The 25,527-nt window shown below is 38.1% G+C and overlaps 1 protein-coding gene across 1 annotated transcript in view; it reads left to right on the top strand.

The window, feature by feature from the left end:
- The first annotated feature begins 525 nt into the window (after positions 1-525).
- LOC148954780 (selenoprotein M-like) overlaps positions 526-25,527 on the top strand; it is a 34,358-nt gene continuing 9,356 nt past the window's right edge. Inside the window, exon 1 of the mRNA XM_089086749.1 lies at positions 526-661. Within this exon, the coding sequence (XP_088942875.1) occupies positions 573-661 (89 nt within the window). The 5' untranslated portion in view covers positions 526-572. The remainder of the gene's footprint in view (positions 662-25,527) is intronic.

Raw genomic sequence — 25,527 nt, 5'->3', positions numbered from 1 at the left:
CATATTCCAAAGGGCGCAATATGTAAATATATACAGCTTGCCTGTTATTCGGTATCTGTCGAATATTTCAGCACCTTCAAAAGCAATCTTTTAAAACTTGGAAAAAATCATTTACGGGTTTATTTGGCAAGGAAAAGAACCCCCAAGACTGAAAACAACTGATATGTACCTAAAGAAGAAGAACGGAGGACTGCAAGTTGTTGATATCCATGCAAAAACTAGGTAACCCTACGATAGCACTGATGGTCTCTCTTTTTCCTATTACACATGCAGCGTTGCCACCAGCTCAAACATAAAATTCCGATTTTTCTTCAAAAAAAAATCCCGAAATTTAAAAAAAATCCTGGAACACGGTTTTTAAGTTATACAACATAGGGCTGCGCGGTGATGACGTGAAAAGCAAGGTGCGAAATTCAAAGTACCTTGAAACGTGGTTTCTAGTTGTAACCACAGTTTATAGACAGTAAGCTTATCGCAGATAATTTCTGGTCTTCGGTGTCGGTGCGAACAAAAAGCTCCTCCCACTTGTTTCTGCCTTAGCGGATTAGTCTGTTATCGTCAATCACTGAGAAATGGTTACCAAGTGTATTATTCGTAATTGCGAAAGCAGAAAAAAACTTGGTGAGCCAGCCAAGTGGTTTGCAAGCGTCCCATCTCACAGGTATGAATTAATTTATATACAAATTATGACTTAATCTATTATTTACGTGGACTCAACTGATCGGCCTATGTAGGATTTTATAAAAAAGGGGCGGGGGGTTGATGAAATTTGTGAAAATAAGGAATTTTTTCTTCTTCTAATAACTGGTGGGGTAGGTGTGATGGTTTCAGGGGCAGATCCAGGATTTTTTTAGGGGGGGCGCAAAATAGGTTGATCCGATAAACTTACGTTAGGAGCAAGTTTAGTTAATGGAAACTTGCGTTAATTAGGTAAATTACACTATTTTAGGCTACTTTACGGGGGTAACCCTCGCCCCCCCTCTGGATCCGCAACTGGATAGTTTATCATTTTTTTTTCACGTCGTGATATTTATTTTCTCAGATTGTAGTTCCTATGATATTTGAAAAATCTAGTTACCTGTTTTGGCGGAGAGCCTAGATAAAACTAGTTTTGTTTTTAATCAATGTTTTCATATGAAATGGGCAGACCTTTCCTGAACTTTAAACAATAAACACCTCTGTTTGAAAATCTTTGCACTTTCTGAATTTAGATAGTGATAAGGGTTCCTGATTGAGAACAATTTTAGGACTTGAGTTCTAATTATTGGTTGTTGTGGTAAAAGTTGCCACAATAGCCCTATCCAAGAAAATACCAAACGTCTGTTAAGAAGTGTTTTTCGTAAAATTCTTAGGGTGTTTTCAGAAAATTGAAGGACATCACACATTTTAGTGGCAGATCCAAAATTTTACGGAGCTTTACGCTAGAAAAGCTCCTATTATAGAATATTCTTCCAGTTTGTTTACCAGAAAATAAATAAAATGCATTTCTTACTGCTGAGTTTGTATAATCTTAGACCTTTTACGGCACAATTTCTAAAAGATATCTAAAACTTTTTTCTAACGGGGAACTATAAGAAATAATACATTTTTAGCTATACATTTCATATATATATATATATATATATATATATATATATATATATATATATATATATATATATATATATATATATATATATATATATATATATATATATATATATATATATATATATATTTATATCGGCGCGTACAAACAACTCCTCTCATTTGATCTGCCATTAGCGGTCCAATTACCCTGGAACACGTATTTTGGCAGAAACTTTCTCAAAATGCCTTTGAAACCAACTTGAGACTTCGAAACCTATTTTTAATTCCTAAAAACATCTAATAATAACATTACACTACTAACTACCAATTTTCATGTATTTATTGGAATAAATTAATTTAAAAATAGTTTCTTCAAAATTAGTGTTCCAACGTTGAAGCCAAGTTTCGCGTCCAAGAGAAATCTGACTTGTCTACCCGTGAAAAGATCTGATAACGCCTATGTTTCTATCTGCAAAAACGTTCTCCGGAGCACTCGCACCCCTGTCCGGGTTTTTATAATGGGAGAGATAGAGAATGATCATACTGCTAATTATATAAACTGTGGTTGTAACTAACAACTGATTGTCAATATTCCTAGCATTATTTCGACGTCAAAACGTTCTCGTGGATTAGTAGGATCCACGACAAATATTTTAGGCCAAAACAATTCGCCAAAGTTCCGAAAAACCGTGTCTACGCATCCACGTTTCATCGTTATTTGAATTACCCGCCCAAGAATTGACGTCACGCTTCGCAGCCCTATTCAATATGGCTTGGCCAGCGGTAAAAATTGCCTTTTATCACGTCTTCACACGTCCCTTTCCCTTTTATCATACCTGCTTTTTTGTTTAGTGGCTGTGCCAAGACGCACCCTTGGATCTCGGATTCTTAATTGTACTAAAAAAAGGAATCTGCTGCTTTGACAATCCGGAAGAAACACAGATCCCTTTTTCCCGAATGTACTTAGAATACAACTTTCTTGGTATTAAACCCAGGCCTTTGGGTATTTGAAGAGAAAACTGTAAAGCAACAGTCAGAAAAACTGTTTCTGCCGAGTTATTAGTAAAAAGCGCTAAGTAAAGCAACCAACAAAAAAAAATAACTAGTTTCTCAGATATTTATTGGTATGTTTCAGTGATCATCTCGATAATCACAGCTCAAATGACAACCCTAAAAAACTGGACAAATGAGCTTCAGTAAATCAAACTAAGCTCGGTTAGCACAAGTATAAACGCTAAGTCTTCTACTACTAAGTCTTCTACTGAGCATAACAAGATTTCCGATGGTATTCATCGCTTTCGCTGCCCTAGATCTCGCAATGCATTCGAGGCTCATAAAATTATATCAAGAACTCAAGCGAATGGGGGACGAGGGGCACACGCACTTGAACTGGAAGGATCAGCCCCACCTTGGGTGGCCTCCTCGTCTGTAAGAGACATGGTTCAAGATTCTGTTCAGTTCTGTGCTCTCATGCTCGTCGGTATTAAGGTTATTTTTGGTTTTTTGTTGATGGGTTGGTTGTATTTTTTTTTTTTGTTGATTAAAGTTTGTCGTATACAGGCCTGAAAAAAAAGAAGGAAAAAAGTTCCATCGCAACAATGGGTAACATGTAGATGAAGGACACCCAGAATACGGGAGAGTATATAGTTTTTTTTGTGTTAAACGTATTCTAAGTTGTAACAGACAGCCTTTGGGAACGCCACCTTTAGAATTTAAATTCTTATATATGAAAACTCAGTGATAGGTGTTTGGGGACCCTGAAGTAAAAATGCCACCGAAAACGCGCCTCCTAGAAGGAGACGGACACCCTGAAACGGGGGAAGCAATAGATATTTGGCAATAAAAAAGTTAAACGGTAGTGTGCCTTCATTTCCACTAATACATTGACTGGTATATAATAAAAAAAAGATTTTTTTTTAAGTTTAGGTTATATGATAATGTATAAAGTTGTACGATTTATACGTTTTTTTATTAAAATATCACCAAGAGGAGAGGAGGAGGGGAGGGAAATAAAATAACAACTACCTCTGAAAAATGTTAAACAAAATTCCTTCTGTTGACACACAGAACATGGCGATGGTGGTGGTTATGGTCTTGAGGTCAGTTTTGGGTTTAGGTGCCATTTTTAACATGATGATTGCGATGCTGACGAGACGTCAAAAAAGTGGAACCCTTTCTTCTGGATAAATGAATTCATCTTTGTGAAGACGTCTGAGTCAAAGCCAAAGACAATGTTGGTGCCGATTTCCATAGAAACGGGTTCTGCCGAATGCATGACATACAGGCTGGAGTCACGGTAACCCTGGTCTACTAATGCGGCAGTTCATGTGAGATCAGCATTCAGCCGGAACCACTGGCACAGAATATTCTGCGTGTCAACAGAGTGGTACCTTCGCCCAGACAAGTAGCAAAACTGTATGACCCGCCCAACTAGTACTCTCTTTCCCCTCCCAACCGGTCTGTAAACGCACCATTCACCGATACGCAATTCCGATTTCACACCGACCTCTGCATTGGTTTGTGGCGACTCACGTAGTCCTACTCGCCGGCCCTGGAGCATCACCCGTTTTAATTGGTCACTACACAGCTTCTCAGAGCTTTCCCTCAGAAGCCGTAACAGCGTGGATTTTTTTATTGGTGTTATGGAGCCGTCAGAAGTCTTGACAAGACAAAACCTAGAATTCTTCATGTTCGTCACAGGCTCACTAACCCAATTTTTCTCAACTTGGTGTTTCATACAGTGAGCAATCACTGGCAAATCTTCAAAGATGCCGTCACTTTCCGAGCTCGATTCAGTGTCAGTCGCCGAAGCCTTTTCCTGCTTATCGGACAGAGTATTTTCCTCTGAGTCATCGTCTGAGTCACTGTCGTGAAGTACAGAAAGACGAACATTCGGTACTTGGTGACCGAAAGCAGAAAGTCCGTCGTCGGGTATCAAGGCTTTTATTATTCGCTGGCTTTCAATACGAGCTTGCCCTAGCTCGAGCTTGATTTCATCTTCCCCGGGCAAAGAAAAATCGGAACTGACAGACACACCACCAATGGATCTAACTCGCTTGGCCTTGGGCAAGGACAACTGTTCATTTGAATATTGAGCTTCAAAATCCGTTATACTTTCATATCGACGAATTCGATGTAGAAGTTGGAGGAATGAAAAGTTTATTACAGTACTGTAAGTGCTGGCTTGAGACCGCATCTTCCTAAAAAAATCTTCACACGGTTGGCTGTTCATGTCGGAACAGCCCAAGCCGTTTGAATCGACGAATGAGAAGCACTAGGGAATGCATATTTATCTCTAGGCAGTGGCGTATCCAGGATTTTGTTTCGGGGGGGGCCGTCAGTTTATCTTTTTATATCTGTCATGTGAGCAAGAAAATTATCTATCATAATGTACTTAGAATCCAACTTTCTTGGTATTAAACCCATGCCTTTGGGTATTTGAAGAGAAAACTGTAAAGCAACAGTCAGAAAAACTGTTACTACCGAGTTATTAGTAAAAAGCGCTAAATAAATCAACCAACTAAAAAAATAACTAGTTTCTCAGATATTTATTGTCCGATTTCACACCGACCTCTGCATTGGTTTGTGGCGACTCACGTAGTCCTATTCGTCGGCCTTAGACCATCTCCCGTTTTAATCGGTCACTACTCAGCTTCTTAGAACCTTCCCTCTGAAGCTACACCAGCGTGGATTTTTTTTTATTGGTGTTATGGAGCCGTCAAAAGTCTTGACAAGACGAAACCTAGAATTCTTCAGGTTCGTCACAGGCTCACTAACTCAATTTTTCTCAACTTGGTGTTTCACACAGTGAGCATTTACTGGCAAATCTTCAAAGATGCCGTCACTTTCCGAGCCCGATTCAGTGTCAGTAGCGGAAGCCTTTTCCTGCTTATCGGACAGAGTATTTTCCTCTGAGTCATCGTCTTAGTCACTGTTGTGAAGTACAGAAAGACGAACATTCGGTACGTGGTAACCGAAAGCAGAAAGTACGTCGTCGGGTGTCAAGGCTTTCATTATCCGCTGGCTATCAATACGAGCTCGCCCTAGCTCGAGCTTGATTTCATCGTCCCCGGGCAAAGAAAAATCGGAACTGACAGACACAACACCAATGGATCTAACTTGCTTGGCCTTGGGCAAGGACAACTGTTCACTAGAATATTGAGCTTCAAAATCCGTTATACTTTCATATCGACCAATTCGATGTAGAAGTTGGAGGAACGAAAAGTTTATTACAGTACTGTAAGTGCTGGTTTGAGACCGCATCTTTCTAAAAAAAATCTTCACACGGTTGGCTATTCATGTCGGAGAGTTTGAAAAGACGTTCGAGCCCAAGCCGTTTGAATCGACGAATGAGAAACACTAGGGAATGCATATTTATCTCTAGGCAATGGTAAAGGTTTGTGGTAATAAAATTCTCGTTCAAAGCATAATGTCCACTTTTTAGGACCCAGGATCTCGAATGTCGAACGCAGTAAACAACACGACCAAGTAAAGATACCCTCTCAAGAGGAAAAAGTTTGCCGTCGTAAAAAATGCGCCGTACGCTTTCCATAAGCCAAAGATAAAACTGTGTTCCTTCGCTTCCAGTAACACGGTGTTTCAGGTGTGCCGGAGGCACGAAGGAAGGGACACGTGCGACTGTCAGTTATTACCCCCTCGGTTGGAGCATCATGTAGTGTGACCTTAACAGTAAAGTACCAAGAAAATGCTCTCTACCCGACTGTTCCAAGGCTTCAAAGATTGCCCTTGAATCGTTAAATTACTCATTTTATTACTTATCTCGCTGTTCCTGGGAAAACATCAATTTTGGCAATTAAATCATAATCAGAACATTTTTTCTCCCGATTTTACTAATGGTCGCAAAAACTCGTTTTCCTCGTAAAACTCGTAAAAACTGAAAACAATTAACTTTTGTTAATTAAATTATTTGCGTACATGAATTTTTTGGTAGGTCAAAGTTTGCCCCCCACCCCCCCCCCCCCCCCTCAAAAGTATTGAATTTTAGAGACACGGCTAAAAATTCTTGCACGGCTCTAAATGATCAATTCACACGGTAAAATTACCGTTTTTGCGGGATTCTACTTTTTGTTTCTGGAAATACGGGAATATGAAGGTATTCCAACATTAACCATGCTCATAGTTACTCAAGAAATAGAATATAAAATGAATGAACTATTAATAATCCCATTTTGGGCTCTAGAAAAAGATTAATTTTCAAAAAAGTATGATCCCACCCAAATAATGATCATTTTCACTGTTTCCTTTAATTGATCATAGCTAAGAAAAATTCTTACGAGAAGATTTCCAAATTTAGATTTGGTCGTCTTCAATCTAAATTGGGAATTGCATTTAATTACAAGTGTATACAGACAATACAAACTATTGTCAGAATAGTAGTAAACTCCTTACCGTCATTGCTGGTTTTTGCAAGCTTTAAGAAATGATTAATGCTGGGCTGGCGTCGCTTCATTTTCTTTCTTTCCTCTCACGCGACCTCTCTGTTTCAATTCTTACCTTACACTGGAATTATAGCACCGTTTGAATGAACTATCGCCTCTTAGTCTGATTCCTTTTCGCAATTCCTTCATTGCAGAGAAGCTAGTGCTTATAGCTCCGAGGGTTAAATAGTGAGAAAAATTTCTTGACATCTTGTTTGATTACAGGAGGCGATTGCACGTTTGATGATAAAATAATGATATAAGCTTGCCGGAGAAATGGAAAGCTATTTAACAAGTAATGAAAAAAGGAACGGGTGTTGCAAATAACTTAAAAGCGTGAATATTTCGGAACTTACTATATTGGCACTTAAAAAAAAAAAGGAGAAAAGAAATTTCAGGGGGGCCCGGGCCCCTCCCCCCCCCCCTGGATACGCTTCTGTCTTTAGGCAATGGTAAAGGTTTGTGGTAATAAAATACTCGTTCAAAGCATAATGTCGCTTTCCATAAGCCAAAGATAAAACTGTGTTCCTTCGCTTCCAGTAACACGGTGTTTCAGGTGTGCCGGAGGCACGAAGGAAGGGACACCTGTGACGGTCAGTTATTAGCCCCTCGGTTTATATATTATCTGGCTTGCGCTGGAATTTTTGAACATTTATATGGAGTATTTTGTTTGGCCTCGAGTAAAGATAACTCTTTTACTTTTTTTTATCTTGATACTGAAAATCATGGCTTTTGAACAGTTTGATCTTGCTCTTGCAAAGTTCAAGGATTATCCCCTCTGATCAGTAAGAATAATCAAAGCTGGTAAAAATACACGAGGCAAGCCAGTTTATACGGCATTTTGCTATGGATTGCATGATGAATTTCGCCTCGTGGATGCAAATCTCCAAGTTTATGATCCTACCACTGTGTATTTTTATGCTCCTGCTTCAAAAAAAGCTTTTGAAGAGCTTGCTACTACGCCTGATATTTACATGAGACTGTCAAAAACATACCTTGCGCTCAAAAACATAGAGGTAATGATAAAAGCAAAGCAAATGGCCCAGCATTAGCATTATCTAGCAGTATTAGCCCGATACAACAGCAACTTGTAGCTACCCAAGCTCAACTGGATAAAACCAAAAAAGACCTAATCGACAGTATAACTAAATAAGTTTCGAAAAAACTGGCTAGCTCAAACTCTCTTAAGGTATTGACTGAGCTTATTGCTAGTCAAATTTATGATGCTCAGTGAATTCAGTGAATTGAAAAGTCGCTAAAGGGACTGAGTAATGAACTTGAAAATTTAGAGGACAGACTGAACAGGCTTGAGAATAAGTTGGATAGTTATGAACAAGAATCACTACTAGACAGTCTGGTTTTTCACGGTGTTAGGCAGAAAACTGGTGTTGACACTCGTTCTGCTGTGTTGCTAACTATTAATCAGAAGATGTCTTTGCCTGAAATTAGTACAACTGAGGTCGTGAGCGTGTATAGACTTAGACTGAATAATGCTGCTACAACTGATTCAACTCAGGCGGTTCCATCTGCTCCAAGGGTCGCTCTGACAATAGTGAAGTTTTCGAGCAAAAGTGTTACTTTTAAAGTGTTCAAGACCAAAGCCAAGTTGACCTCTAGGGGTATTTTTGTTATTGAGTCTCTAACCAAGCAGAGATGGGATATTCTGAATGCGGCGAAAGACAAATTCGGTCAGCGGAATGCTTGGTCTGATCGGGGTCAAATATTGGCGAAACCTAATGACGGGACTCCAATAAAAAAGATAAGGTCTCTCGCTGACTTTATCAAATTGTTTGTTTGTTTTTTTTTTGTTTTTTTCTTCAGGATGTTTTCATCCAAGAGTTACTTTCTCATGAATTGTTTGTTTATTTTCCCTTTTTTGTTTTGTTTTTTTTTCTCTACTAAGAGAGTCGCGTGGTTTCGGTTCATTTTTTCTTGTCTTTTTTTTTATAATCTTTTTTGTATTTTTTTTCTCAAAAATATTGTTTGTTTCTATTTATTTTTGGATGCACTTTTCGGTATTTTTCTCTTTTTATTACTTTGGTTGTGTCGTTTTCCGATGTTAGTATTTTTCTGAATTTGTAAATGCCTTCCTCAGGTCATTAATTTTCGTTTTTGTACTTAATTTTTATTTGTTTATTTTTTCATTTTTGTTTCTCCTTCCGTGCTAATGGTTTTTTACAATAATACCTGCTATGCAATTAGTTATTTATGTGTTTGTAATCCTTTGACAGGTTTTTCTTTTGTAATTAATTTAAGTAAAGATTTCTTTTTGGTTCACCTGGTGACTTGAATGGACTCCAAGTAAAACCTGCTTTTGTGAATATTTCAAGCCATGAGATTCGCCTTTGCGAGCTTGAAAATAATCCTTTTGATGTAATTAGTTTAGTAAATAATTCTGTGGGTCAGGCTAATCAAAATCCGATTAATGTAAATCCTATTTGTAATAGTAAATATGTTTCGGATTTGGGGGGGGGGGAGAGGAGGTTACCAAAGGAATTAATTCTCTGACGGCAGTTCAGCTCATCATCTAGGGTCTCTCTTCGTCAATACATAATTTGAGACAAAGTGTTTCGGATGGACAGCCGGATGCTTTGGATTTATGTGAAACGTGTTTGGATTTTGGCAATGCAGTGTTATTGGATATCCCTGGTTTCAAAATGAAACGTATAAACCTCTGCAAGATGGTTAAAGGTGGTCTTGCAATGTATATATCTTGCAATTTGCATTATTGCCTGCGTGATGACTTATCAAAGAATTTTAAAGGTATTTTCGAGTCACAATTTATAGAAATTAGATCTAATGGTATTGATCTAATCATAGGGAATATTTATCGTTCTTCTTCTGGTGCGCTTTCGCTTTTACTTCAAATTATCGAGGAAACATTTGACATAACACTGACAGATCTATGTCAGTTAATCCTAATGGGCGACTTTAATACGAATATAATAAGTTCAAACCCTTTGGCTTCATTTGATTTTTTTTCAACCATGCTTGCCGCAGGAACTCTACCATCTACATCCATCCCCACACGAGTAACTATTGTTACAGCTTCTTTGATTGAGAATATCTTCTCTACGCTTAGTTTGAAGGAAAACTCAATTTTAGTTAGTGATTAAATAAAAAAAACAAGTTTTTTTAACTGAAAGTAAGGAGCGACATTAAAACTTAAAACGAACAGAAATTATTCTGTATATGAAAGGGGTTGCCCCCTCCTCAACGCCTCGCTCTTTGCGCTAAAGTTTTTCATTGTTTAAAAAAAAATAGAGTTGTGAGAAAGTCAGACTTTAGCGTAAATAGCGAGGCGTTGAGGAGGGGACAGCCCCTTTCATATACAGAATAATTTCTGTTCGTTTTAAGTTTTAATGTCGCTCCTTACTTTCAGTTAAAAAAGACTTGTTTTTTTTTATTTAATTTTTGAACGTTTTTGAATAAATGCAGGTTTTGATCTTGGCTCACCGTACATGAATAATTAAAAAAAAATTTTCATATTAATTTACTTTTATTTAGTTAAATGGCTTTCTCGAAACTTGTTTAATTTTATTTACGAACGTTATTATTAGTAATAAATATACGTAACTTACGAATTAACTTACGTAACGAACTTCTATATTCATGTATTTTTAATACGTTTATTAGGGGGTTCGCCCCCTTGTCAATACCTTGCTCTTTAAGCGAAAGTTCGAATTTTGTTCCAATTCTTTAAAAATGACCGCTTAATCACAAAGGCCGTTAATTAGAATAAATAGCTCTTATGAAAGTACTAAAAAATCTTTGGCTTAAAGAGCGAGGTATTGACTAAGGGGTGAACCCAGTCATATATGTAATATTTTCTGTTCGTTTAAAGTTTCGATGTTGTTGCTGTTGCAGTTGAAAAACTTTTTTTTTTACATTTAATTTCTGATCTTTTTTTTTATAATGCTGGGAAGTCCGGCGTCCCCTTCATAGCAATGTCCCTTCCCCCATGAAAACTTCATTCATGGAAAGATCCTCCCACATAACCCCCGAACCACCCCCCCCCCCCCTACCCGGAAAAATCACCCCTGAAAACGTCTGTATACTTCCAAAAAACCGATACTATATGTTAACATTGGGTAAAGTTCATAAATTTCAGCCCTCCCCCCGGGAACTTAGGGGGATTAAGTCATCCTAAAAGACATACTTATAATATTTTCGAACATACTGAACAAAATTGCTATCTCAAAATTTTGATCGGATGACTTTGGGAAAAAAGTGAGCATGGGAGGGGGCCTAGTTGTCCCTCATTTTTTTGTCACTTAAAAAGCGCACAAGAACTTTTAATTTCCATTTTAATGAGCCCTCCCACGATATTCTAGGACCACTTGGTCGATACGATCACCCCTGGGGAAAAAAAAAACAAACAAATAAACACGCACCCGTGCTCTTTCTTCTGCCAAAAAATGCAAAATTCCACATTTTCGTAGATAGGAGCTTGACACCTCTACAGTAGGGTTCTCTGATTCGTGGAATATGATGGTGTGATTTTCATTAAGGTTCTATAAACTTTAGGGGGTATTTCACCCTTTTTTCGAAAATCAGCCAAATTTTCTCCTGTCCCTAACTTTGATGGGTAGGACCAAACTTGATGAAACTTATATATTTGAAATCAGCATTAAAATCTTATTCTTTTGGTGTTTCTATTTGTATCAGAGTGCCGTTTTCTAGAGTTTCGGTTGCCATTGAGCCGGGTCGCTCCTTACTTACAGTTCGTTACCACGAACTGTTTGATATCTCCGATCATTTTCCAATATATTCTCGATTCAGCTTTAAACAGGGGAAGAGTAAGGGTTTGGTGAGAAAGAGTTATCTCTTCTTGGGTCCAAATTAGCGGAAAATTCGTGGAGCTTGCATGATAATGATAAGGATTTTTCTTGTTTATTTGAGTCCTTTTATGGAACCATAAAAGAGGCTATTCTTAGTTTTACGACTGAGTTTACTACAGTTTTACTACTGATGACGGTCACTGTATATGTGACCGAAATATCTGGTATTTTTTGTGAATTCTCTATGCACTGTCTATTAAAAAGGATTTTATCCCCATTTTGAACTTTTATTTTATCAGAATTTGTAAAGTATCCACTTCTAATCAAGGGTCAAAGGGATTGTTCTTATAAGCCCATGCATGAAATCCAGACTTGTCAGAAGCTGGAAGAGGAAGAATAATAACTGGTGAGCTTATAAATACACAAAACTTTCAGCAAAGGCTACTCGTCTGTGTCATTTCAAAATATACCGGAATGTATATAATTTTTTGTGTAGGAAAGCCAAATCTCTGTATTATCTAAATAATTTTGCTGCTTGTGGCAATGATATTCGTAAAACTTGGAAGGTAATAAATTCTGTACTTAAACCCGATTCTCAATCTAGCTCTTTACCTTTGAGTCTGGTCATTGGTGATGGAGCTGTGGAGGGTTAGCTTTATGTCCAAGAGGCATTCACCTCATTCTTCGCTATTATTGGTAAGAATATTACTTCTACAGTTACTTTGTCTCGGCCTAAGCCGGACTTAGATCTTATCTCGGGCTATCTTGTGTTAAGTCTATGTTTCTAGAGCCAGTAACAGTAAGTGAAATTACTAAAATTGTTAATGGCTTGAAAAACTCCTCCTCGTCTGGGCCAGATTCTATACCTACTAAGGTAGTTAAATCTATTCCTCCTTCAATAGTATTGCCTCTAACAAAACTTGTTAATCTTTCATTTGAATGTGGTGTTTTTCCAGATGCTCTCAAGCGTGCTCGGATTATTGTTTTGTATAAAGGTGGACCAAGAAATGATCCGGCAAATTATCAACCAATTTAAATTTTATCAGTATTTAGTAAAATATTTGAAAAGGCTATGCTTTCTCATCTCCTTACTTTCTTAAAATCTAAAAATTTTCTTCATGATTTTCAATTTGGTTTCCGAATGAAGCACTCCACTGAACATGCATGTATGACCCTTTTGAATTTTATTCATTCTGCGTTTGATTCGGGATTGATTCCGGCTGCTGTATTCCTGGAGATTTGTAAGGCTTTCGATTCCTTAACCCATGAAATTCTTCTATCAAAGATGTCTCATTTTGGCATAAGGGGAAATATATTTTTTTGGTTCCAGTCTTATTTGAAGGATTAGTTAATTTCTGTTGATCCGCTTTTCCGGTTACCCTCGCAAGTGAATTTTGGTGTCCCCCAGAGATCAGTTTTAGGGCCTGTGCTATTTTTGATTTATGTAAATGATCTTTATTATGTAGTAAGAAAGTAAAAACTTTTTAATTGATGTATCGTTGGTCATTTTAAGCCTTCTCTTGCCCCTTGCGGCAATGATGGTTCACCTTTTTCTGATATCTACGTTTGCTTTGCTAATGATAGCCTGCTTAAACATTCGGGAAACTGCGAACCAGAGCTTTGGTTAAATTTGGAAAATTTGTTTGAGAGGGTGATTTTGTGGCTTGATGCTAATTATCTTACCCTAAATTTTTCTAAGTCCAGTTTTTTGATTTTTTTCGCGTGTTTCTCAGGTTTGTTCACAGTTATCAGAAATTCACCAGCCAAATGAAATAATTCATTGATCTAAAGAGCCATATGTTCGTTTTTTGGGCATTCTTGTTGATGAAAACCTATCTTTCAAACGTCACATTGATTTTATTAAAATGAAGATATGAAGGAGGCTTGGTATTTTAAGGAAACTTAGACATACTTTTCCTGGATCAATTTTGAAAATCCTTTTTGACTGCTTGATCCAATCTTACGTTTCTTACTGTTCAATTGTGTGGATGTCAACTTTTCCTTCACTGTTAAAACCACTTTCTAAGGTTTACAATAAAGCTAGAAACCTCATACAGGAAACTAATCCTTCATTAGTTATACCATTACTTGATCTTGAGTCACTATACATGCTTTCATGTGCATGTTTTACTTTTGCTCAGCTTCATGGTGACCTCCCCCGGTTTCTAAGTGTTCCGCTATCTTTTACCTCTGATCAAAATAATTATAATCTTCGTAATATGACAAATTATGTTCAAATTCCATTTACTCCTTGCATAAGGTCAGATTTTAATCCTCTAATGGCGTGTCATATTGTTTGGAATACGTTGCTGAATCAGCGCGAGGGTGCCACTCATTCAGTTTGTTTAAAAAAATTGTTAAAAATTCTTCGGCTTCGTAGAAGTTTTTTTTTTAGTCTATTTAATCTAATCAATTAATTTAGTTTATTTATTCTATTTTTTCTATAGTTTTCATTTCATCTATACATTTTTTTTTCTCCTTTGTATGTGAGTAAGTGACCATTATAATTTTCTTTTGTTTTTCATCTCTGAGTAAGAAACTCATTTGTCTTCCCCCTTTGTACTGGCCAATGAGCCTTTGGGGGGTTTGTCACTATTTCTGTCATTTTGTCACTAAAGTCACTTTTTTCGACGTTTCGGACCTAATTTTTTTGGTGAAACAGTATGTCATAGTTGACTGTCGACTGTGGCATAATTCATAAAAAAGGTAAGTAGTTTCTTGATAGTTTGGACTGTATTTCAAGACGCACAATGTATATGACTGTGATAGACGTGGTTAGTGTGTAGGTGTTAATATCTATGCTTTTGCATATAAGATGATAGATTAAATTACTTCTACCGTACCATAACTGCCTATGGTTCTTTTCAGGCCCTTGGTTTACTTAGCATCCTTTATTGTCTGGCTGCTTAGCAAATGGACATTTCGGCTGACATTCCTTATATATGTTTTCAGTGTTAGCCAGTTTCTTTGATTTTACACCATTTCCTGTTAAAGGCATGCATTCCCACAGGTCTGAGGTCGTCAAAAATGTAAGATTAAATTTATGTTTTCACCGGTTTTGTCAGTTTGTATTTGTATTAGCTTTATATGTTTTCGAATTCTGTCCTAAAACCCATTCTTATTTCAGGTCGCTGTAAAATAATGGGCAAGACAAAATTTTTGGAGAGCTGGCTCAGTAGGGAAAACGGTGCTGGGCATAAAGTGAAAGAGTGGCGCACAAAAGGGAGTGACAGCTCGTTCTATTGTAAAGTTTGAAAAAAGACACTCAGCTGCCAGAAAGGGTTCCAGGCCCTTCTTCAACATGCAGCCGCACAAGATCACAAAAAGAATGCTTCTGTCATGTTAAACCAGCGTCAGTTGAGACTCGCTACATCAGTTTTAACTGGAAACCACCCAAACTCACAGAGTGACGATAGCATACCATTAAAGAATCTGGAAATGCTCCGCGAGCAGGATGCACCGTCAAGGGCGGAGATAGTTTGGGTTTTAAAGACTATTGCTAGTTCTTTTGCTGCAGCTTCATGTGATCATATTGCCGAGGTGTTCCGAACAATGTTCCCTGATGGTGTACCAGAAGGCTTGTCGTTAAAGGCTAAAAAAATGACATGCTTGTTGACAGAGGCTATTTATCCGTACTTTTGAGAAATTCTAGTCGAAGACATCGAGAAATCTGACTTTGTGCTGGAATATAATGAAACAACAAACAATGTTGTGGTAGAGGAGCTCCAAATAAGAGTTCGATACTGGTCGAAAGAGCGGAAACAAGTGGCTATTCAGCATCTTCAGACATGTTATATAGGACATGCAACCAGTGAATATCTGAGTAAGAAAATCCTGCAGAGTGTTGAATATGAAGAACTTTCCCTTGAGAGGTTGCTGATGCTTGCAAGTGATGGCTCAGCTGTCAATAAGAAAGTGTGGCCCATCGTAGACTCAGATAAGAGAAAAAGGTATTCAAAAGGTCTATTGAATATGGGAACCTGCACATTCATGCAGTGAATAATGCGTTCCTGAAAGGGCTGCAAAAACTCGGGGAGGAGTGCTCTGATATGATCATCGCTGTTTACCATTTTTTGACAGAATGGCCAACTCGTTCTGACGGTTTCAACCACTGCCAACGGAAAGCTGCAGTTCCTTAGCGTAAGTTTATGAAGCACGTCCCCACGAGAAGGCTCACCATAGTGGAAGTAGCAAGCCGCTTGTTGTAACAGTGGCCTGCATTGATAGAATATTTCCTAGAATTCGTGCCAAAGAAAAATTATTTGGAGTACCTGATGTCAAATGCAAAATATTTGAAAATTGTAAAATGGCTAAAAAAGCAAACAATGAAAGCTGAAATTGAGTTTATTGTAAGCTCTGCAGCAACTTTCACCGCTTTTACCAGTGTATTTCAATGACAGGAGCTGTTAATTCATGTGGTACACTTTGAACTGAGACGTTTATGCACAGTTCTTTTGGGGCAGATTGTGCCGGCTGATGATGTCAATCTCCGGATCCTCGGTGGTTTTGAAGGCTTAGTTAGTATTGCAAATGTTTACCTACAGCAACCCTTGTGTAATGAAAGGGTTCTGGCTACCCTGGATTCTTAGATTCTGGATTCTTAGATTGGTTTCGTTATTCTGAAAGACAGGAAATTTGTTTTTTTTCCTGAGAATTAAAAAGCATATCAAAGCTGCTGTACAGTACCTGCTGAAAAAACTCCCTGTGAACAACGAGTTTTTCCGAAGCCTTGCCTGCCTAAGCCGTTCCAGTCCAGATTGCCAAAGAACGAGTTGCAGTGATATCTTCCACATCGCGAGAGAACTTCCATTTGAGACGGACATCCAGCAAGTCCAGGGAGAATGGTTGTTATTTACAGTCAGATCCTGTGCCGCCACCCACGGAGAGTACTCGAATCGACAGCTATAGGCAAAAGTTCCCTGGAACTGAAGACGCCATCTGGTGAAACCAAATATCAGACCTTAGTTCGGATCGTCCGGGCAGCTCTGTCACTTTGTCATGGAAGTGCAAACGTAGAGAGAGGATTTTTTCGGTCCGCTCTGCTGATGACTAGCCTTCAAGCGTGTACAGAAGAGTGGACACTGAATGCTGAGGCTTTTGCTGTGGATGCGCTCCACGACTATGAGAACAGACCAGAGCGTGTGCTGATCACAAAGAAGCTGCTTTTTCTGGCTAGATCAGCTAGAGCCAGCTATGAACTGTTCCTTATTGAATGAAGACAGGAAGAATCAAAGAGAGAGAAGCTTGAAGCTGAGAAGGAAAATGCTGAGATGCTGAACAAAAAATCCAGGAGATGGTGCGGAAGAAGCAGAAAATAGCGGCCATAGAGTCAAACATTGTACAAAAAAAAAAGGTGGTTAAGCAGAAGGAAATAGGTGATACCCTTCTGAGAGAGGCAGGGGACCGGTTGAAGAAAGCTGTGGAAGAGAAGGACTTCCTGAACATTGGTCTTGCTCAAAGTATGCTGGAAGCAGCATTAAAAGCTCCCTCCAAAGAAAGGGACAGAGTAGATGATGTTGAATCGGTTGAAGTACTTGTTCTGAAGAGAAAATCCGAACTAATTGATCGCTTTTCGAAAAAGTCAAAGAAGTGATGACATAATATCCAGTGATTGATTATGCCTAGTCGTGGTGGACGCTTGTTTTTCAATTAATCAGTTTTCGTTCCAAGTGCCATAATCGAAGTCGTACATTTACCGAAGTTATCGTTTTGTATAAGAAAATAAAATCACCTGAAGAAAAAAAATAAGGATTTCAGCCTTTCTGTCCGTAACTTCTCGGGCTCTCATAGGCCTGTGATGATCTTATGGTAGTAATTTCGATCCTTGTAATCCATCTGACTATGCTGTGACGGCTTCTAAGCAGTCACTTTTTGTCACTTTTTTGGTGGCCTCAAGTAACTAAAGTCACTTTTTTCGTGCACCTCGTTGCGGCCGACCCCTGTATATATATATATATATATATATATATATATATATATATATATATATATATATATATATATATATATATATATATATATATATTATATGTATATATCCCAGTCTCAGATTTGTCCGATTTTTCAGATATGCAAATTATAGGTGTCACATTAGGTATTATGTGTCCTTAGTATATCTTCCCATATCGACGTTTAAGCACAAACCTTGGGCCTCTAACATCTACCAGAGCCTTCAACTTCTCCTGCCTCGCGTCTAAGAAAAGGACAAAACGCTCGATCTAAAATCTTAAGCTTAAGACTGCGCTCCCTTGTCTCAACTAAAGTTTTCTAAATAGCGTTCTTTTCCTCGGATATAATATTTAAAAGTAAATACATTATGTAAAATATTTAGGTCATATATTTATTTAAAGGAATATAGTTCACCTGAAGCATGTAGCTTGTTACTAAAAAAAATACAAAGAACATAAAGTAGCATGAACAAATCTACTAACCAATAGTAAAGAAAATAAAAAGAGGCATATATTAACATAACTCATTGGCATAAAATGACGATTGCAGCAATCTACTCTTGTTGTCTTCTAGACACTTCATAAGCCGCATCCCCTGTTTAGGACATCTTGACAGGAATATTTGTTTATATCATTGCTAACATCAATGCACACAAGTGCATTGTACACAATATTAGTGCACACAAATATAAAAGGGTAAGATCCCAAATCTGTTCTGATTTCAACTCAACAGACTTTAGGCGAAGATTTGTAAAAAAAAACAAAAAAACACCCCAACTAAATGCTTCACAATGATATGGCAGAAAATATCCCCTACTTATGTGGAAAAAAGATCAAGTCTAAGTGGGCTAGTGTATAAAGGCCTGATTTAAAAAAGAAATTGAAGGAAGAAAGTTTCCATTTGTATGCACTTTATTAGCAAAAGAATGTTGGCCAATTTGTTTTTATTCTTCCAAATAAGGCAAATTATACATTGATGTTGTCGGGATGAATAGTAATGGTGAATCTGAAAAAAATATGTTAGGATTCATAATATATATGCATTTATTTGTTGAAAGAATATGTATCAGGTTAATGCTACTCGTACGCAATCGAAGTAAAGACAAAGTCAAACATTTCAAACATTAGGGCAACTAATCACAAACACTAAGTCTTTAAATGTAACTCTCTTCTTTAAATCTCTTAGTCACAAACGGTCCCCATTCTTATTAAGCATGGGGGCTACAAATAGGGCATTTGTTTTGAATTTTATAATTAGACCGAAGGTCTTTGGTTTTTGTTCTAAGGTTTTTCAATCGTATCTCTATAGATAGTGCTTGCATTCTTACTTACTTACTTTTGGATGTAACCAGACGAAGGACTATTCCGCGCGGCACGATTGGACTTTGGAAGTACTTCCTATGACCTCTTCGATCTGCCGTCTGCAGCTTCCCCGGCAATCTTCAGTCTTATCTGTCCCATCTCTTAACTTGCCTCCGGAAGCTTTCCTATGTTTCAAGATCGTCTTTGAATTTAGCTTTCAAATGAGCTCACAGATGAGATTTTTGCTCCGTGCTGGCTCGCAGATGAGAATATCTTGACATCGTTCCTTTGGGGCAACAGTGTGTGTGGTCGAAGAGCTTGATGCGTTCTCTTTGGGTGACGATAGGTAGCTCTTTATACTGGACACAACGGCTTCCTCCTTCGCTATTGGTAATTATAAACCACTTTTTGATTTGGAGTATATAGTGAAGGTAGCGTTGACCGAACGTGTCCAAAGCTCTAGCTTCTTCTGCCATGAGCGGCCACGTCTCGGAACCGTACAGTAGTAAAGCCTGAACAGATGCTATGTAGACTTTGACTTCGGTTTTGTTGAGATCTCACTTCTGGCCCCTAGTGCCTTTTTTTTAGACTGGGTAAGACGCCCGACGCCTTTGACATGCTGGCAGAAATATCTTTTCCATCTGCATCATCTGATGTTAAAATAGATCCAAGGTGCTCGAATTCCTTGACATTTTCAATTGGTTTGCTGTTCAAGATGATTTGAAATGTAGAAGAAGGGTTGATGGTTATCACTTTAGTCTCGAAGGTGCTTACGGTAAGCCCAATGCGCTTCGAAGCCTTCGAGACATCATCAACTATGTCTTATAAACTGTCGACGGTGGTTTCCAGTAAGACAACGTCGTGTGCCAAATCAACGTATGTCAGGGATTGAAGAAAACCGTCCAGCTTGCTAAAGACGACTCTACTGTGATTTCTGAGAGTATTTGTTACCCAGTATATCGTACAGTTCAATAATGTTCTGCTTACGGTAACACCTTTGCACTTCGAAACCTTCGAGACATCATCAACTATGTCTTATAAACTGTCGGCGGTGGTTTCCAGTAAGGCAACGTCGCGTGCCAAATCAACTTCTGGCAGGGATTGAAGAAAACCGTCCAGCTTGCCAAAGACGACTCTACTGTGATTTCTGAGAGTATTTGTTACCCAGTATATCGTACAGTTCAATAATGTTCTGCTTGCGGTAACACCTTTGCACTTCGAAACCTTCGAGAAATCATCAACTATGTCTTATAAACTGTCGGCGGTGGTCTCCAGTAAGGCAACGTCGCGTGCCAAATCAACGTCTGTCAGGGATTGGAGAAAACTGTCCAAGCCTGGTTGTTCAAGACGGATTAGCTTGTCACGCGCATATTTAAATCTATTCAAGGGAATGACGCAGAAGATTTTCGTTGCATGGTCAATTAAGGAGATGATTCTATAGTTTCCGCAAACAACCTTGTCCCTTTTCTTGGAGACTGGAACGCGGACTGACATTTTCCAGTCTTGGGAAAGTTTCTGTCGTCCATACTTTTACAAAGAGGTCGTTTAGGTGGCATAATAGAGTTGGTGAGGCCTTGTAAATTTCAGTAGAGATCCCATCTTCTCCTCGTGTCTTATGTCTGTTTATGCAATTAAGTGCTTTTAGGACTTCTGCGATGCTTGATGGGTCCAAATTGATATCGTAAGGCTCCCTAGTAGTACCTGAGAAAGGAGGTAGATCACATGGGTCTTTGATGGGGTTCAGTACCTCATAGAAGTGTTCTCACAAGCGTTCAAATTGCCCTTCTTCGGATCGAATAGTTTCCCTGCTATTGTCTTTCAGCGTATCAACTGTTAAATGGACCTTTCCCGTTGCTTCTTTTAGCAGTTTTGACATTTTCCTGCTATTATGATTTTTGGACGCATGCTCCAGGCGCATGACGGACTACACAAGTAGATAGTGATTAGATCCGGTTAAAGACCCCATATCAACTCCTATATACTCTGGTACCTAAGCTAGAACTTCTGCATTACCTGCTCGTCCGGATATGATCGATTTGAGCTTTTGACTGCCGTTCTTTGAGTGTCATGTAACGAGATGAGGTCTCTTGTGTTCAATGACAGTGTTCCTAGCACAGAGATGGTTGTACCTGGGTAGCTGCATATACCTTTTTCCATTAATACATCTGTCACCAACAATGTGGTGCCCAATTACGTGGCTGTATCAAGATCTGCTCTGCCAAGCCGAGTGTTCCGGTACCCGGCGATAAAGAGCATATGTCGCCTTGGAATCTTGTCGATAATCCTTTTGAGGTCGTAGTAGAAGGCATCTTCGAGCGTATCACTGCTGTCCCTTGTTGGAGCATAGAGGGTCATGATGATAATGTGGCCTCTGAGTCTGATATTCGTGATATGAGATGATACTGGCTCCCAGGTCACCACACAATTTGTAGTAGGAGTATCTAAGACGAATCCAACTCCGTGCTGGCCCGAACCATCAGTTTGGCCTGAGCTGTAAAACAGGAATGAATAAGTTTCGGTGATGGTTAGCCTTTGGTCAGAGCGTCATTTATTCGCGTTTCAGACACAGGACAAATGCTCACTCTACACTTCCGGGTCTCCTGGGCAAGGAGCAGCTGGTTGGATTTCAGCTTTCAGCTTCGAACATTCCACGTAACAATATTCAGATGCTTTCTTGGTCGGATGGCTTGCACACTTGTCGGACCAGGCATCACCCTGACATGGCCCGCGTCGTCTACCGCAAATACCCTGGTGTTTTTGTGCAACTGATCTTCAATATCTGTTAGTGTTTCATGGGAATTTCGTTCACCAAGTATCTATATTGAAGACTAAGCCGTGCGAAAATATGTGATTCGATCCCATTTTTAAGGGCTTTAATGAAACAAAGGTTATGACGACAAGGCCATGTTTTTCTGGTGAAGGGTGACAGATTAGCCAAGATTGTCCTTTTGGCCATCAATCTCGGATCGAGCCAAAAGCAGATGTTCCCCAAAGGGGGTAAGAAGAGGCAATACAAAATGGTTTAAACAAAATTAGAACTGCATTGGTAGGGATAAAGAGTGAATTGTTGAATAAGAGCTCAGGCGGCTTGGTGCTTTAGTGAGATGCTATTAGTAACTGAAGTAGCAATATGCTCCAATTTGCCAGTGATGACAGCCTTTCGATTAATCTTTGTGCATTCCTCATCCACCTGACCTGTATGCAAGTTCAATAGAAACATCAATCAGTCAAATAACCATATTGGTAATGGACAAGTCAGAAATCGTTGCCAAAAAGTTGTTCAAATTACCGTCATAGAGAGTAATAAAGGGCTTCACTAAATTGCTCGTCGTTAAAATTTGTATTTTTTTTTTTTTTTTTTAATATGGTAGGCCTACTAGGCTTTGGGAGACATTGTTGAAGCCAGTTGCCCTTTTTCAATTATAGAAAAATCATTATTTTGAAATTTTACAAATAGTGCATATTTTAGGAAGGTATTGCACAAATAAAGCCCTGTATTAAGTAGTAATACTGGCTTGCATTTACTTGTGAACAACGCTAATAAAGGTCGTTTTTTTTTGGATAATCGCGCGAATAAGGCGAATTGTGCTGAAAACTCTAAACTAAAACACCGGTAATTTTTATCTTTTTTTTCTATCATCTTAGTATTAAAGAATACCTGATTACAGGCTCAGAATTTCTATTAGTTCTGATGGAGCGAAAGGCGAGCCTCTGTTAATCCTCTTATATCTAGACTTCTAATAAGAAGATTAATAAACGAGAGTGAGATGATATCCCTTTTAATCGTCTTGTACCAAGACAAGGTAAAATATCGTCAGTCGGGTATCAACAGGTCGTGTCTCCATAATTAAAAATTTTCTATAAAATAAAAGTTCAAATTAGGGATAAAATCCTTTTTAATAGACAGTGTATAGAAATTCACAAAAATACCAGATATTTCGGTCGCAAATACAGTGACCGTCATCAGTAGTAAAACTGTACACCGTCTATTAAACAGGGTTTTATCCCTATTGTGAACTTTTATTTTATCATCATGGAAAGGCAGTGTGGTCTCCGAAATTATTTATATAAATTTTCTGAAGAGTGAATAAAAACCTCACCTTTTTTTTATCTCCCCTCCGAAAACAATAAAACAAAAACGGATTGATATGTAAAATCAATACATATCAATATGTCTTTCTTTTACAGTTATCAGAGGGGAAATAAAAAAGTTGTGAGGTTTTTCATTTGTTGCTTTTCTGAAAATTTGCAATTATGGAGATACGACCTTTTCATACCAGACTGACGATATGCTCTCTGTATTTTCTGACATGATAGGTCTTTTTAGTCTCTTTTTTATTTTTATTTCTTTTCTCTTTCTTATGGGTAAATGTTTTAAATAGTGTGTGTTTAAAGTTCTAATAGTTTAATTTTTTTTCCATGGTCCACTTCCTTTACAGGCCGTAGAGCTTTTGTTGGGATTTTTTATTCTATTCATTGAATTATTTTTGTTGTTTTTTATATATGTCTGTTTTATATATGTTGTTGTTTTTTTTTTGTCTAAGAGGGGGATTAGTTGCCCTCCAACACCTCTCGACTCTTAAACATAGCACTAGCACCTGGATTTTCTAATTGAGTGAACTCTTTTTGACGTTTCTACGACAGGATCTTCAATAAGAACCTTATATGCCTCCAAAACATATCTGTTAACCCTAGCTCTGAACGTTTTGGGGGGAGTTTCCTTCTCAAAGATATAATTCCCAAAACTTTCAACTACATTGATCAAAATTGCTATCTCAAAATTTTGATTGGATGTGTTTATGGAAATAGTTGGTGTGGATGGGGTTTTAGTTGCCCTCCAATAACTTTTGACTATTTAAAAGTACACTAGCCATTTCAATTTCCAATCGAATGAACCCCTTTTGAAGTTTCTACGACTTCGCTTTCTATGAAAACTTTATATGCCCCCAGGGAAAAACTTATAACACTTGCCCTGAGCACTGGGGAGGGGGGGGGTTGTCATCCTTAAAGACCTTAATTTTTATAACTTTCAACTCCGTTGAACAAAATGGCTATCTCAAAATTTTGATTGTATGTGTTTGGGGAAAAGGTGGGCGTGAGAGGGGGGTTAGTTGCCCTCCAATCACTTTTGGCTACTAAAAGGGCACTAGCAGTTTCAATTTCCAATCGAATTAGCCTATTTTGAAGTCTCTACGACAAAACTTTCTATAAAAAACTTATATACCCCCAGGCCATAGCTTAAAACTGTTGCTCTGAAGGCTATGGGGGAGTTTTCTCATCAAAAATATAATTTTTATCTGGAAATCTACTACGCTGAACAAAATAGCTATCTAAAAATTTTTATTGGATGTGCTTCGGAAAATCGTGGACGTTGAAAGAGTGTTATTTGCCTTCCAATCACTTTCGACTATTAAAAAGGGCACAAGCCACTCCAATTTCCAATCGAATGAGCCCTTTTCGAAGTTTCTATGACAAATCCTTCGATACGAAGTGGTCTAAAAAAAAATAAAAAATAAATAAATAATACATTGTGCCAACATCGTTCTTTACTTAGACAGCGCTATTCCTCTGTCTGTGATTATGCTTGACAAAGTTGTATAGGTGTAAAAAAGCAATCAGATGTGAACAATTAAGAATAAGAATAAAAAAGAGAATTGGCAATATTTTCAACTTTGACCTCTTTATCAAAAAGTTGCAAGAGTAATGTTGTGTTAATTTGTCAACTTTTTGTTTTCGAGACGAAGTGTTAAGATTTGGCATTTTGATGTCCCATTTAAAGATGTTGTTATCAACTATTTAGGTCAAGTGGGATTTTAGTTGGTGCTTTGATTCATAAGTACAAATTAAAGTAGAATCAGCACCTTAAAGCAGTCAGTCATAAAAGGGTTGAAAGTAGAGAAAAATCATCCAAGCTTCTTGCTGCTTTCCTTATTCAGTTTTCGGAAAACAAGACTGCTAATTTACTTATGTATATGTTGCTGGAGTCCCTCTCACCTGCCTCGAGCTTGAATCTCTCTCTCTCTCTCTCTCTCTCTCTCTCTCTCTCTCTCTCTCTCTCTCTCTCTCTCTCTCTCTCTCTCTCTCTCTCTCTCTCTCCCTCCCTCCCTCTCTTCCCTCTGTATTTCATTGCTCTCTTTCTTAGTTTTCTTCCATTTTAGCTCCTTATCTAAAGTTCTTAGATTGAAAGACTAAATAACTTACCGTTCTCATTCTGATAATTTATAGCTTTAACCATATCAATATTGAAGGAGGAATCTTCTTCTCCAAAAAATAATCATAAAAAATGCAATGTTTCTTCTCTCCTCCAACTGGGAGTTTTATCTGCATTTTATTGCAGGGCCCAGGCAGGTACAAGGCAAGGGAGAAAACGTTGGGCGGGCGGAAAGAATTTTTCTCTCTTTCAATAAAAGTAAAAAAAAAATGGTATTTTCAAGGTTTATGGGGCAATTTTCCCGAACCCTAATTTGTGTTCCTGACATAAACGAATTT

The sequence above is a fragment of the Artemia sp. Qi Xiang Cuo genome, chromosome 3 (assembly GCF_049724085.1).
Source record: "Artemia sp. Qi Xiang Cuo chromosome 3, ASM4972408v1, whole genome shotgun sequence".
NCBI lineage: Eukaryota > Metazoa > Arthropoda > Branchiopoda > Anostraca > Artemiidae > Artemia > Artemia sp. Qi Xiang Cuo.
The sequence above is the reverse complement of the archived record's forward strand: the minus strand, read 5'-3'. Positions and strand labels throughout refer to the sequence as shown.